This window comes from Pagrus major, chromosome 17, assembly GCF_040436345.1.
Source record: "Pagrus major chromosome 17, Pma_NU_1.0".
Lineage (NCBI taxonomy): Eukaryota > Metazoa > Chordata > Actinopteri > Spariformes > Sparidae > Pagrus > Pagrus major.
The window spans coordinates 15,332,645-15,348,487 of NC_133231.1; the positions used below are offsets into that span (position 1 = coordinate 15,332,645).

At 38.8% G+C, this 15,843-nt stretch overlaps 3 protein-coding genes across 3 annotated transcripts; 2 read left to right on the forward strand and 1 right to left on the reverse strand.

The window, feature by feature from the left end:
* The first annotated feature begins 796 nt into the window (after positions 1 to 796).
* LOC141011978 (serum paraoxonase/arylesterase 2-like) lies at positions 797 to 5,600 on the forward strand. The gene is made up of 9 exons (XM_073485344.1): positions 797 to 904; positions 1,044 to 1,114; positions 1,196 to 1,251; positions 1,890 to 2,052; positions 2,648 to 2,774; positions 2,907 to 3,110; positions 3,208 to 3,289; positions 4,633 to 4,761; positions 4,875 to 5,600. The coding sequence occupies exons 1-9, from the start codon at positions 828 to 830 to the stop codon at positions 5,034 to 5,036; spliced, it is 1,071 nt and encodes a 356-aa protein (XP_073341445.1). The 5' UTR covers positions 797 to 827; the 3' UTR covers positions 5,037 to 5,600.
* A 1,362-nt stretch (positions 5,601 to 6,962) lies between these two features.
* On the forward strand, positions 6,963 to 11,108 carry LOC141012142 (serum paraoxonase/arylesterase 2-like). Its single transcript, XM_073485545.1, has 9 exons — positions 6,963 to 7,054; positions 7,315 to 7,382; positions 7,624 to 7,679; positions 7,805 to 7,970; positions 9,910 to 10,033; positions 10,126 to 10,326; positions 10,441 to 10,522; positions 10,630 to 10,758; positions 10,836 to 11,108. The coding sequence occupies exons 1-9, from the start codon at positions 6,972 to 6,974 to the stop codon at positions 10,995 to 10,997; spliced, it is 1,071 nt and encodes a 356-aa protein (XP_073341646.1). The 5' UTR covers positions 6,963 to 6,971; the 3' UTR covers positions 10,998 to 11,108.
* LOC141012141 (potassium channel subfamily K member 5-like) lies at positions 11,103 to 14,577 on the reverse strand. The gene is made up of 5 exons (XM_073485544.1): positions 14,392 to 14,577; positions 13,658 to 13,769; positions 12,444 to 12,610; positions 12,160 to 12,328; positions 11,103 to 12,031 (listed from the first exon to the last, which is right to left on the reverse strand). Exons 1-5 carry the CDS (start codon positions 14,575 to 14,577, stop codon positions 11,340 to 11,342), a joined length of 1,326 nt encoding a protein of 441 aa, XP_073341645.1. The 3' UTR covers positions 11,103 to 11,339.
* Between the last annotated feature and the right edge of the window lie 1,266 nt (positions 14,578 to 15,843).

The window sequence follows — 15,843 nt, forward strand, 5'->3', positions numbered from 1 at the left end:
TCAAGACATGGTAACATTGTAAAGTAATGTAAGATGTAAGTAATTTAAGATGTAAATGTTGCAATGCACAAAATGCAAGAGATGAAAAAAATAAAAAAGATAAGTTCATAATAATTATAAACTTTATTTATAGCACACCTTTCAACAACAAAGTCACAAAAACATAAAGTAAACGAAATAAAACCTAGAATTTATGATAGAAAAAATTAGATAAATATAAATAACAATAGCATCAGATTAAGGAAAAGCCATAAAGTAAAATAAAGTTTTAAGAAGATATTTAAAGGAGCATACCTCAGTTTGCCGGCCTGAGATCCTCAAATAAACCCAAAAATGAAAATTCAGTCAGTATCAGTCAGGTTAGTCCACAAAACTTTTCTGTAGCTTCACAGCAAACAAACAGGCTAACTGAAGTGGATGGGAACTTGTAAAACATAGCTTTGAGATTAATTTGAAAAGGTGTTATTTACACCCTTACACTCAGTGAAGATGTCAACGGCAAAAAGGGTGTAAATTGTCTTTTCAAATCAATTTTTAATCTCGAATTTCCGGAGATTTGGATTACGCTGGGTGTTTTATTTTCTTATAGTTGTGTTTTTTTACGTTTTAAAACAAGTCCCCATCTACTTCAGTTGTTTAGGAGAGCGCTGCAGCGCTGCTTTGCTGTGTTTTGGATGAACTTCCCCTTTAAGTGCGGACTCGTTTTCATATTTCCGAGCGTCTGGAATGCAGCATTACTCGCGCCTGCAGAGGCACGCCTCGCTCAGCTGCAGGACTCGGACGCTATAAAAGCTGTCTGTAAAGTTTGCTCGTCCTGACTCCAAAAAATGGGAAAGTTGGTCTGCATCTCGATTGTAATCGCTGCCGTGGCGGCGCTGTTCGGGGAGAGGCTCGTCAACTTGAGGTAAAGCACACATCCGTCCATGTTCAGACAGCAGGGCTGTTGTTTCGCTGCGTTGATGGGTGTTTTATTCTGCAGGGAAACAAAGTTGGTTGTTGTGGTCACCTGCCCTCATATGACTTCTGTGATCCAAACATTGCAGGAAAAGGACCCTCGCTACAAGAGAGCTGGTCCAGAATCACCTCCCCAACTGTGTCGAGCTCAAAAATCTGGGTAAAGCAAAATTAACGTCAGAGAAAACTGCTGCAAAAAACATGACATGAGCACTAACATGAACCGTACAACTGCTTTCAGATTATGGTTCAGAGGATATAACGATCCTTGGAAACGGGCTCGCCTTTATCAGCACTGTAAGTACTGAATGCTGCCAAATGTGGCTGAAGGTAAAATTGAGACCAGGCTCTCTTCCAGCTGTTTAATGTGTGAAAAGTCAAGGCCTCAACTAAACTAGTTGCAAAAAGGAAAACTTATTATTTTCTTTAACAGGGCTGCAACTAATGATTATCTTTCATCACTGATTATTCTGACAGTTATATAATCAATGTCCCTCCCAGTGTCTCAGGTCACATCTTTAAATGTCCTCTAAGATACTAACTTTACAATGAGTTAAGACAGAGAAGAGCCGGAAATTGTCATATGTGAGAGGCTAGAAAGCAAATTTGTGGGATATTTTTTTACAGAAAAATGACATAAATGATTAATCGACTATCTAAATGATCAATTTTTTCCTGTTGATCAATAATCGACTGACCTTGCACCTCTGTTATTAATGTACTCAACAAAGCATCGAGTCAGTGTTGGTTCAACCCCTCTGATGGTCTCCAAATATCCAAAAATTCCTTCATGACCCCTATTAAAACTGCACGTACTTGGCCAACATCTCCCTAACTGAAGAAAAACAAAACTCTCATCATTGTTGCGACTGATTGTGAGCTAATGCCTGATCATTTCCTTCTGTAATATAATAATATATTTTTAATATCTAAAGGGTCTGAAGTATCCTGGACTCACATCCCAAGATGTGACAGCAAAGCTCTTCATCATCGATATGAAAGATTCACGGATGAAACCAGTGGAGCTGCGCATGCCAAGAAACTTTGATCTGGAGTCCTTTAACCCTCATGGCATCAGCTTGTACACTGATCCAAGTGGTAACAAGAACTTTAACTCACTTTCTTGTGGTTGCACACATGTCACACACAAGTCTTGACAAGATGGAGCCTAAAGGGCGAACATCCTTTTTACCTGCGGCTTTCTGCTGCTTTTTTTATGCATCAGCAATTTTGCATTGTACGTGAATAGCACAATTGCATAATAATACCATTTTCAGTTCAGCTGACTGTCACCAAAGACCGTTACTATTGATGTCTTTGTTAATCTGGGCTTGTGTGTGCGTGTCGAGAATGTGGACAAACCTGTTGTGATCACCTGCTCTGATAATCTCAGTGGGTACAATGTGAGCTCCAGGGGAGCAGTAAAGCTTGTTACGGTATCTTGGGTGTGACAGTATATTTCATATTATATGTTGATATAATAACACACACAATCAGTAACTGTGTGTGGGGACTGGCACTTCAGACCTCCAATAAGTGTCGGCCCCGGTTCTCTCATTGTAGTCGCTGTTACAATAAAAGCTTTGATAATCCTTTTTTATTTTTATTTGTAGTCATGCATGTCTGTCACACACACCCCTTTGAATGTGTTTGACAGTATTTCTTGACAATGTTTTTGATGTTTCTACACCAGACGATGCGATATACCTCTCTGTTGTCAATCACCCTGAACACAAAAGCCAAGTGGAGCTGTTCAAATTTGCTGAGGAGGACTTCTCCCTGGTGCATCTGAAAACCATCAAACATGAACTCCTCCACAGGTACAGTGTGGAGACGAATTTAAACCGTGCCTACCATGAACTATAGTACCATGTATGACATATTCATACTAAAACAAATTTATATTGTGATTAATGATAAGAGTCTTTTTTCAATCTGATTAATCTCTCCAGCGTGAACGATATTGTTGCAGTGGGAGCAGAAGCCTTCTACGCAACCAACGATCACTACTTTTCTCATCCCCTCCTTAAAGCTTTTGTGGAGACTTTTCTGGCGCAGCCGTGGTCTAACGTTGTGTACTACAGTCCTGACGAAGTGAAAGTGGTCTCTGAGGGATATTACTTCTCAAATGGCATCAACCTCTCACCAGACAAAAAGTAAGACAGAATGACGTGTAGGGTTATGCATATGGTCAGTCAGTATGCTTCAGATTCTGTCTGAATGTCTTCATTTTGATGTTCTGTCTCACTGCAGGCATGTTTACGTGGCAGATATGTTTGACCACAATGTGCACGTGCTGGAGCGGAAAGAAGACAATGGATTGGTCTCTGTGAAGGTAAATAATTAAAATGTTCAGCTATATGAGCATGCAGTTATTTCTCACAGCACATTATAAGAATGTTTTTTTTAATCTGTTTAATTAGTTTGTTTCATCAGCTTTAATAATTAAACACTTTATACTTTTATTATGCTGATATTAAACTGTATGTGGAGTATTAAAGTTATTTATAAAGGTCTTAAGCTGTTGACACTAATTGGGCCAGTATAGTTTGAAGTCAATTGATCAGATATTGACACAACAGCATGGCCGATGTATACAAAATAAAATATCAGATAAATTGATTTCAGTTACAGTTAACTTTGTTCGACTTTATCGGACAAAATTCTTTACTTATACAAAAACGCCAATAACTCATGTTTTAGTTTTCAATTACAAACGCATGGGAGCAATTAACTCAGACATCAGAATCCTGTTAAACAATAACACTATATGATCATAACCTGAAATTATTATCCAGCTCCCCACTGAGCAAAAACACCCAAAAGACGTAAATTCAACATGTTTAATGGCGTTGACTGATGTCCAATAGAGAGCCAGAATGAAGATTTTTACAATGTAATTTTAGACATCTTTTCAACCTCAGTTACAGACGTCTAAAGAACTTCTTGTGTTTCAAAATTAAAGTTTTTATGACCATCCTGTAACTTTTGCTGCATGGAGTACAAATTGGCTGTCATAAAATCTTTCATTTTGAACCACAAGAAGTTCTGAAGTTGAAAAGATGTCTAAAATGACATTGTAAACAACATAAATGGTGAACGTTGAAATGACGTCACAAAAACGTTCATCCTGGCTCGCCACTCAACGTTTTGAAAGACGTTGAATTGACGTCTTTTGGTTACGTTTTTGCTCACTGTGTCTAGCTTGCATTACTAAACGCTGAATTTTAATAAAAAGAAAAAGTTGCCTTAAAGCATTATTTGAGGATTGAGGTTTTACAGACCTTTGTTAGTTGCTACAGTTTTTACATCAATGTGCAATGATGAAGGAACTTTGATTATATAAAATGCAGTTGGTTGAGGTTATTCCTATAAACTCACAAGTTGTATGGATTTTATTTAAAAAAATTTTACTTGTCAAGACAAATAAGATCAGGCACTGATGGCAAATATTCTTCATGTAATGTGATTAAAGCGCTGCAAAAGCAGAATACACTGATACAAATCTGATCGTGCTAGAATTGTAATTTAAGATGACTAACACCAGAGATCCTGTCTTTCCTGTCTGGCCAGCTGTCACTGTCAATAAAGCAGAATTTCCAAAACAATTGTTTAAGGTAATCAAGACGTGATGAATGTTGATGATGAATTCTAACCTTGTGTATGGCACCTCGCCAGTCTTTGCCTGTGGGTTCGCTCTGTGACAACATTGAAGTTGACCCTGAAACTGGCGACCTGTGGTTGGGCTGTCACCCTAATGTATGGAAAGCTTTCATGTCAGACCCCAATGACCCACCTGGATCGGAGGTTTGTCCTTTTGCTTTTGTCCGACAACATTACAAAAAAACACTGAACATAAAGTCTTTTTTTGCTGCGTTCACTGTAGAGATTATGCACTGTCATGATTGTGTTTCCTTCAGGTCATCCGCATCCAGAACATTCATTCTGATCAGCCAGTGGTGACTCAAGTGTACGCTGATGATGGCCAAGTGATCGTCGGCTCCTCTGTAGCAACAACGTACGAAGGAAAGTTGCTCATTGGCACTGTGTTCCACAAAGCCTTGTGCTGTGATTTGAAGTAGGCAGTGCCTCTTTGGTATATGGTTTAAAGGAGAAGACTTGAAAACAAATAAATCAAAACTTCAGGTAAAGAGAAGGAAATCAAGACTCACCTCTTTGCAAGGCTTTAAACCAGACGGTGCAATGATGAATTGGTTGGTGATAGCATGGATATGACAGCTATTAAGAAAAATGCTTTACCTTGTTGTAGTGTACGGGATCTGATAATAGACCCAGCTGGTGTGAGAGTGCCTGAAGATCCCCCAGGAGGAGCTGGAGGAAGATAGGTGGAGGATGTTTGAAAATGGTGTCAAATGTGGAAGTTATTGAACTAAAGATACTTGAACTACTAGGAAAGAAGTAGTTGTGAAACAACATTTTACATTAAACATGTAAAAAAAAAAAGTCATATAATTGCTCTGCTGTGTGTGTGTGTGGCGAAAAGAATATTTTTATCTGGTTACCTATGCTAAATGCTAAATCTTTACATATGTGGTGTATTCCTGAATGTTTTCACGTGTTTAATTGTTGATTTAAAGTTCTCACATCTTTTATGTATTGAATTGTAAATAAAACAATTTAAGAGAGTCGTGCTGCAACTGTGGTTTGTCTTGTGGTTCAATAGAAGTGCACAAAAGAAGTTGGCAGTGTGTCCACAGACGGATGACTGCACAAAATATGTGAATGTAGGCAGTTAAAAGGATGCTTTAAAAACAGCGTTTCAACTGTTGATGCGACTGTGTTGCATATCTTCAGTTACCGAAGTCATATCTTGTTTTCCCATTCCACAAGAAACTCGGGTCTGTCCAGCCTCCTCCCTCTTACTTTATACAGTACCTTCACCACTGTATACAGACAGTATTAATATTGCACATATGACTTTTTGTTGTTTTGATATATTTATGTCAGTTGCTTTTCATGTTTTCTAAAGTCCTGAATATTTTAATCTAAGATGTGCCGACACACATTGAGTGTGATTCAGATCCGTAATTAAATAGTGACTTATCAAACTGTAAAAACAAAAAAAAAGGTAGATGGTCCATATCTGGGTGACAAGTTTTTCTTTGGAATAACTGATTCCAATTTGGATCACACCATCAAGTTTTTCAAGATGTAATCATGAAGTAGATGCAGGTGGTGTTGTTTAAAATACCCTAAAGTCATACTTGAGTAAAGATATTGTGTTCAAATATTATGTACATTGGTATATGTGAAAGTCACACGTACGACTAGTACTTGAGTAAAAGTCTTAGAGTAACTGATATTAAATGTGCTTAAGTATCAAAAGTACAAGTAAAAGTAGAATACACTGCATATTATTTATTAGATCTGATATTCAGCATTTTTGTGAAATAAATAATAAATGAGTTTAAAAATGCAATACTTTGGCTCTGATGCAGCCTGCAATCTGCAAAGTAACTAGTAATTAAAACTATCAAATACATGTAGTGGAGTGAAAGTACAATATTTGCCTCTAAGATGTAATGAAGTGGAAGTATAAAGTAGCAGAAAATGTAAATACACTCAACTAAAGAACAAGTACCTCAAAATGGTACTCAAGTACAGTACTTCAGTAAATGTACTTAGTTACATTCCATCCCAGGGTAACACTTCACAATAAGGGTACAAATACTTAGATAATCCTTTACAAATGCATGAGTCATGATGACGTTGGATGTATGTAGAGATCCTGTTACTCGCCATTAACAAGGTCACCATGACTTTATGTCATTAGTTCACATTTAATACATCATCAGTTAAGGAATGTTAATTCACAGTTACTTCATGAATTAATGGCATTGAATTAAAATGAGTCATGCATTAGTTAAGTATATGACTTGTTCCCTCACTATAAAGTTTTACCAGTAGGGTTTCTTGTCCACACACTAGCTCCATCTCTGGTGCAGCTTTGTTAAAACACTCTTAATGTATCCCAGTGCAACCTTTGACTTAGGAATATGGCTGCCATGAAGAAACTACTGATTGCTGCTGCTGTTGCTGCCCTCGCAGCTTTCATTGGACACAGATTTCTTAAGCTGAAGTAAGTGTTTATAATTTGTAGAAGTGAATTAGGAACAACATACGGTGGTGTTGTAGAAGTTTAGAAACTGCTTCTCAGTGTTGACAGCTGTTTGTTACCACAGTTAGTAAAAGATCTAGTACTGTATGGGTATATAGGGAGGGACCAGCTTATCATGATCCAAGCTCTGCTAATGGCATGGTTCAAAAATATGGCACAGTAGACTGGCTGTGCATTTGTTTTCCTATGAAAGGCTTTTTTATATTTAATTTCTTCTGCAGGGAATTAAGCCTTGCTTCCAGAGAAGTGCCCGTGAAACACCTCAACTGTCAATATTTAAAGAATATTGGTAAGTAGACATTCTTGGCTTTATTTTCATGTCAGTGTCTTAAGTTTGTTGTTTACATTGTCAAAATGTTCTGTAATCTAAACATGTTTCTGGGCTATTTATATGTAAAATGTTATCATACATGAAGAGTCTGAAGTCCAGTTTACCGGCAGTAGGTCATGTGTCTGTGGTGTGGTAATGTTAGGGTGGTCAAGGATTAAGAGCTGAAAAGTACAACAAATTGTATTTTGTTTTTTTACAGATTGTGGGGCAGAGGATATCACAATACTAAGAGATGGACTGGCCTTTATAAGCACAGTATGTTAATAAAATCTTAGGATACTTGCATTAATCATAGCTACTGCATCATTGCACTATGCTGTATTAACAGCGAGGAAGTGTTTGTGTGATCTGATCTGTAACATGTAGTGTTTTCCACTCAGGGGTTGAAGCATCCCGCACTACATTCATTCTGTGATGCACCAGGGAAGGTCTACATTTTGGACCTCCTGCACCCAAGGCCAACTCCTGTGGAGCTGCAAATCAAGGGAGACCTGGACCTCAGCACCTTCAACCCTCATGGCATTAGTGTATACACGGATGAAGCAGGTGAAGTACAAATCAAGTGCAACCTCACCACTATAGAAAGACGAAAAGAGAGAAATGTCCTGTGCATAAAATGTTTACCACCTAATGAATTGGATCAGTTTCCAAACTTTCTGTGTCCACGGCACACCAGAGGGAACGACAAAATCTCAAGGCACACCTGTGTTCAAAAGCCGTGCAAAACAGCCTCGCCTCTGTAACACGTCTTATCTAATGACTCTGTACATATTTGTTTAATGCCAGATTGACAAAGAACTATATCACTCATAAATGATTCAACAGTTTAATTGAAAGTTTGTAAAATTACATAAAAGCAGCAACACACACCAGACAGGTCAAAAAATTAGATCTTTAAAAGATTTTTTTAGTATAGAATTTGCCTCTGTATTCAGAAATGACTGCGTGTCAAGCACTGATACAGTAAATTAAAAAACTCATTCTTTAGGTCTACTTGTTGTATAGTTGTATGTAGCAATAATAATGTGTGGCTGCAGCAAAATCCCACAGCACATCATGTGAGACAACTGAACTAGATGAAGAGGAATCAAATTTAGTAAAAACCTTAACATTAAGCGTTAGACACCAGTGAATTTATATGAGTTTAATCAAGGAAACACTGCCTGTCGTAGAAAAGTGCTTACTCATATAAAGTATTTACATATATTTTACATATATTACATTAAAATAATTTGTTTTTCAATTCAGCTGGTACAAGTCATGTGACAAGCAACATGTTGTATGATTGGTCTGGAGTGAAAATATTCATTATACTGGTCTAAATCCCCCAAAATATGTTTTAAATGTATCATTGCTGTTGGTAAAGGTTGTCAATAATTTACATTAAACCAACAACATTTAAATAATTTCACTTGGAAATCAGATTGTAAGAGGCAGCCCTTTTTAACAACATGTCTACAACATATCTGCTGTCCTGTTCTGCTGGAAAAAAGCAAAGGAAAAATGTTCACGTGCAGAATAAACTAGACCTGCTGGGGAGCAAGGAACAGAATTGGAAATCAGTTGTTATCACCACAGATTTTCTTGAAAGCACCTGGCAAAGAATCTGTTGACTCTTGACCCCAGCAGATATAGAGAAGGCTATTTGCGGCTCTTTTATGATACAGCAGATTTGGTTAGCAAACCTCATATGCTGACATTTGACTAAATTAGTGGTAATCCAATTTTTATTGGTTGGGTAACTCTTGAAATAAAAAGGTTATAAATTAGGGAAGAAGGAAGCGCAGAGTGAAAACTAATTTTGAAAAAGTAATAAAAATTAACAACAAAAATACAAGATAGATGTTTTAAAGTTGAAGCAGCCACAGGAAAAGGTCATTTTTTGTAACCTGTACACCAAACCGAACCAAGCAAACCAAGGGCCTACTAGCTCTATGTTCGGTGCCTGCGTGGGAGGTCATGACTCTCCACACCACCCAGTGGCAGTAGTCTGTAATCAAAGACTCAGTACTGCTGATGTACAAACCTTTGTTATGATAAAGCAGCATATGCCTACCATTGTCACACCACTCTCGCTAATATAGCCACTTCTAATTGAGACTATGTCTGATAAAAAGTTGCAAATGCCACTGGTGAAGAGGCGAAAAAACAGATGCGCTTAGCATCAGAGTGATTTCTCTCACCAATGGGCTCGGCTGCTGACTCTACTTGCTCAGCCGGCTGTTCATCGACGCCTCCGACATTGGCCAATGGCTGACTGTCTGCCTGTTGTGTCAGGGCCCTTAAAAACACACTTATCACAGTAACCAAGAGTGTCACCAAATCAGCCAGGATTAAGATTTTAAGGATTACAGTAAAGTAAAACATACGATTGCAATGGTATGAGCTGAACATGGGTCAAAGTATGAATGAAAACGTGAAAACAATGTATATTCTAAAGGTGAAAGCGGAGAATAACACACAACACACTGCTGTTTGTATGCAGATGACTCTGTGTACCTGTTTGTTGTCAATCACCCGGACCAAAAAAGCCAAGTAGAGATCTTTCATTTTGTTCAGGACGACACACTTGTGCACCTTAAAACTATTACCCACCCCCTACTCCACAGGTACGTACTGTATAATACACCTCTCACGGTTTCACACATTTGATATCTGATGATCTCTGCGTGCTTCATATCTTATCCATCATGTCTTTCAGTGTAAATGACATTGTCGCAGTCGGGGTAGAGAGCTTCTACGCCACAAATGATCGCTCCACTCCCAATGACGTGCTTAACTCCCTGGCCATCATCCTGGGCTACGCCTGGTGTGAGGTGGTGTACTACAGTCCAGCGGAAGTGAGGGTGGCAGCCGATGGCTTTGCGACCTCAAATGGCATCAACATATCACCTGACAAACGGTTATTCTCAGTTCATTTCGCTGCATGTGCATCCTTTTTTTATTGAATGTAATTCCACAGCGATCTTTCCCATATAACGCTAAAATAATAACACATAATTGCTCTTTTTTGCAGGTATATCTATGTTGCAGACATCTTCGACCATGAGATAGATGTTTTTGAGAGACGAGAAGGGGAACGATTAGTGTATGTTAAGGTAATGCAGTGTTTTCTCATTTTCTACCCTAAGCAAAAAGAACTGAAGGTAGTTTGACATTTAAACAAGCTCAACTCTCATTTACTGTGTGTAATGTTTCCAACCAGTCGGTAGCTGTTGGGTCACTCTGCGACAACATCGAGGTGGACCAGAGGACAGGGGACGTATGGCTGGGTTGTCATCCCAATGCTATGAAGTTTTTAAAGTATAACCCTGAAGATCCACCTGGCTCCGAGGTTAGTGTTTTTAATGAAATGATACATCAACACTGTTACTTGAATTTGCCTGATATTTTTATTCATGTTTCCTCCAGGTCATCCTGATCAAGAACATTCACTCAGAGCAGCCGGTGGTGAGCCAGGAGTACACCGATAATGGCCACGAGATCATGGGTTCCAGTGTAGCAGCTCCCTACGAAGGAAAGTTGCTCATTGGCACTGTTTTCCACAGGGCCCTGCGCTGTGATTTGAGATAATCTGTGTTTTATGTGCCTGTGATCACTACTGATTAAGAATGGAAATGATGTAATAAAAGATTTGGATGGATGTGGGATGTAAAAATAAAATTTTGATCCACCGTTTGCAAAGTGATGGTGATATGTGGTGATATTTTACCTGCTACATGCTGTACACTGGCTCATTGTGTGCAGATTATAAATGAAATCTGATTGAAATAATGTCATTGTAAAGCAGGAAACTGTCTAGCAGCGCAGCCTTAGTTTTTATAGAGTCATTTAGTGACATTTCCACAAAATTCTGTTTGTTTTCTTGATACTTTTACATGAAACTCATTTCCATCGATTTTTAGAGAAGATCTTTTAGCCTTTTTCACCTTTATCTTCTACTACCTTGGATATTGTAAACCTAGTCCCCCCGCCTTTAGGATGCTGTACACTTTCCTCCTCTGTAGGATCTTTGGCAGGTACAGTGAAGACTATACCGCTAATTTCTGAAGCAGATGTACAGCTGTCCTTATTCTCCTCATTATCCGTCCCCAATTCTTCTTTAAGCTCAGGGTCTTTGTTGCTATCTTGTATTAGAGAATGACCCTCTTTTTGTTCACCTTTGCCCACGACAGACTTATCATTCGCGAACACTTCACTGATACTGAATAAGCGTCTGTGCTTGGGCGAGTGATGTAGGGTCAGGATGTTGGTGGCCAAGATGTCGCTGCAGCTTTTTGAGCGATTTATGTTCTCTTCAGGCTTTATTTTATGTGCCGTGGATCCTATCTCCTTGATGACAGTGCTGTAGTCTTCGTTCTCCGGGAAGTCGAAGATGTCGATAACGGTCGGCTTTGCATCTTGGTTGTGCTTGTCCTCTTCGGGCTGCAGCTCATCATCATCATGGTGTCTGTGCTTGTGTCGTCTTTTCTTTAGCACCTTGTGAGCTTCTACCACCATGTGTACGTTCCAGCTGAAGAAGAGAGACAGCCAGGCCAGACCCATGTAGATCCATAACTCAGCAAATACTTTGTACAGTGTTGGGTAGACAATCCCTGGATTCACACCTGAAACGAGAGTCGATGCAAAGACATGACTTTTATAACAAAGGACTTAGCGAAACAAAAAGTTTAGACCCACAAATAACCTCAGTGAATCATTAAATGACTTACATTCTGCAATGAATTCAACTTACCTGCCACATAATCTCCAAAACCAACTGTTGTGAGTGTGATGAAAGAGTAGTAGAGGCCTTCCAGGTAGCTCCAGTTTTCCAGGGACATGAAAACAATTGGAGGGATCAACAGGTGCACAAACAGCCCCCATAGCAGGAAACAGGCTGTACAGATTAACTGGACCTTTTTCTGACAAGACGGGAGAAAAGAAAAACATATTCATCAAAATTACACGATGGAGCTGCTTTTTAACACAGTATTCACACAACAACAGACTAACTTCAGCTTTCAATCAGATTCTTACCACTGAAACACCTTTGCGGATCAGAACCTGGGACAGACGTTTGGCCCGGTCTCCAAAGAATGAACCTAGCGTGCTTAGCCATACCAGACACAGGGGGATCCCAAACAGACCGTACAGGATGCAGAACACACGACCACCTTTAGTCTTAGGAGCAACATTACCAAAACCTGTGAATCAGAAGTAGAAAATATTAACACAAAAAAAGTGAGAGTTATAACACATTTTTGAATAGGTTTATATAAAGTAACCATTGGCTTCATGGTTAATAAGTCATTTATGAATTCTTTATGAAGCAGCAAGGATAAAATTTGGGTTTCCAGGTTGAACAAATAGCTACTGGGCTGGGCAGGATGTAGGCGAGATGGAGGACCTTACTGTCCAGATGGAGGAGAGTAAGTGTTTAACATACATTTAAAAAAAAATTTTTTTTTAAATAGAAACACCTAAAAGAATCTTCAGTCTAAAACGTTATTTTTAATGTTTATATATTTATTTATTCATTTTTAAACACACACGTTAGTTATACTTATACAAGTACACGACAAACCAATTGCATATGAATACCAAAATATAAATAGATAAGCTAAAATATATACCTAACTAAATTAGTGAGTGTAATAATAATCATGTGGCATTTAAGGAACTTAAACCAAAATGTGTACATAGGGGGCAGTCTGCCCAGAGTAATCTGTCCATTTAATCTGGCCCTGCCACTGGGTATCATCCTACTGGTGTTTAAAATGCTTTGTCTTTATTAACTTGCTAGTTATTCATTTTGCAGGAAGACCTCTCCAGTGTTCAGTCATTTGAAGGCCTACACGTCTATTGAAGAATTAACCGCACACTTGGTGCCTTGTAATGGTAAAATATTCAATTCTCTGCAGTTGTAAACGTTTTGAATGTATTAAATGTATATTTAATCAGGGTTGTGGGTTAAAATTAGTCTTTAGGGTTATAAACGCTGAAACTGTTGTTTTTGTTCGTTATGACTGATGTATAAAGCATTTATTAATCTGATTACAAAGTAGTATTGAGCTTTTTTTTCTGTCTTTACGTCTTTGCAAAATGCATTTATGAAACATTTACTCTCACACATAAAAAAGTAAGTAAATAAATAATGTGGGCCTTCCACAAAATTCAATTACTTTCTTTGTGATCTAAATAATAAAAAAGAAATAATCATGTGAGTCAGTGACTGTAGACTTCATACAAACCTATAGTGGTGACAATGGTGGAAGCAAAGATGACGGAGTTGGGCCAGTCCCAGGACTCTCGGGGTTTCTCCCCGGTGATGGTCACACCTTGGCCCGCAGCCTCTGACACTATCTGTGTGAGTAACAACAGGAAATCTGTCTCAACAAAATCCCATTCACAAACTCCTACTACCGCTGCAACTACTACTCATTAACTACACTGATAACACACGTATTGATTGTCCTTTATTTCTTTATGATGTCTTAAAACGAGCCGAGCCTCATCTGACTAAAGCGGGACACACCTTGGGCAAACATTCAAATATTTGTGGCTTCGGGGGACGCGCACCTTCAGGTTCAGCACAGCACGTTGCGTAAATCGTGACTGCTTATCATTTTCATCTGCAACATGGAAATATAACCAGAAACAAAAGTTTCAGTCATGTTTATTTTCACTTGTTCCGCTGCAGGTTGGTGTTTTCTTTATTCTGCTCCTGAGCAGGAAAAACTGGTTCTGACTGACTGAAGTGTCCTGACACGCAAACACAACCAACTTCCCTTTTAATGTGCGGGCTTACATTTACCAGAGAAATACGATCTAATATCACCCAGCAGGCCAACATCTGTGAATTGTCTGACTTTATTACTTTGATCTAATAACTTTATGAGAGCTGATGAGAGCTCTGCAGTTATCTGGTCAGGATAAATAGACAAATTAAGCATTTCAAACTATTAAAAAACTGACGGATCCATACCTTCAGAATCTCATCCAGACTTGTCTTGTTTAAGCAGGGATACGTCTTCAAAATGTACTCCTTATCATGCTTGTATTTCTCTGTGGCTGATTTCCAGTTTGGCTCCTCGAGGATCTGGAATATGGCGGCCCCGATGGACAGGTAGAATATAATACACGAAGTTAAAAACGGACCCTTGTCAGCCATACTAAAGTCATAACTTCAGTGTTGCGGCACCGAGCAGGCTCTCATTATTCCTCCACAGGTCTGTCGTCATCCTACCCGCTCTGCTTTCTTCCTGGTCAATCATAATGGGTTGTGTTACACTGCTCCAAGTGAATGACACAAACTCTACACTCCTCAGGTGCTGTAAAACTTATTAACAGCACATATAAATAATCCTCTTATTATCTTATTGATATTAACAAATAGAAAATAACAGAAACACCCCTATTTCATAAAACTATAGTAAATTACTGTTATGGTTTCACTTTTTTTGCACAAAAAAACCCACATTTAATTGTCTTAATTTGTGCCAAATTGACACATTCTTGACTTGTTAAAATGTAAAACTTCCACTCCTTTATGTAAATCCATCTATCCTTTCTCTCCTGACTGCAGAACACTGCAAGATGCAATAAGAAAAACATTCAACAGGGGGCAACGTAGGGCGAATATGGTTTCACACACTGTTGTGAAGCATGCATGTGAATAAAATGGTGTGTGTGTGTGTGTGTGTGTGTGTGTGTGTGTGTGTGTGTGTGTGTGTGTGTGTGTGTGTGTGTGTGTGTGTGTGTGCTGGTGGTGACAGTTGCTCTTATCTCCAAGTGCGAGCATCCAGAAGGCTGCAGCTAAGTGTGTAAACTGGGTGGATCGTGGCTGCTCAGCATGATAATGGGTGAGAGGTGTGACAATATACTGCACAAGAAATTTGAATGGAAGTATACTGGTACTGCAGTCTATCTATCTATCTATCTATCTATGGAAAAATAATTTCAAATTTAAAAAAAGTAAATGAATAAACACATCAGTAGCCTATTTCCTGGGTTAAAAGGGACACTCCACCAAATTTACCCCTGGGTTTTAGGTAACACCGAGACAGATGTTCCAGCTGTAGCAGCTGCTAGACTGAAGTGTACTGCATCTCCTGGGAACACGCTGCTTTTTAAGGAGATATCGGAGGTCCTCAGATGGAGCCACAGCTAGGATTTATGTGTGGGCAGTGGCAGACTAAGGATGTTTGAGGGGCAGGGGCAAAAAAATAAAGGGGGCACCAGCTGTATGTGGTGGGGCACCAGTGAGGGCACTTTATCGCGTTTTATCTACCATCGGGGCATCCGAGAGGGCACTTTAATGGTGTGTAATGGAAAATTGTATTACTATATTGTTCTTATATCATTATTATGTCTTACATTGTCCTCACTATGTTCTTCCCACTTCCTTGAATGTTTGTACTGTCTGCACAAAGAGAGA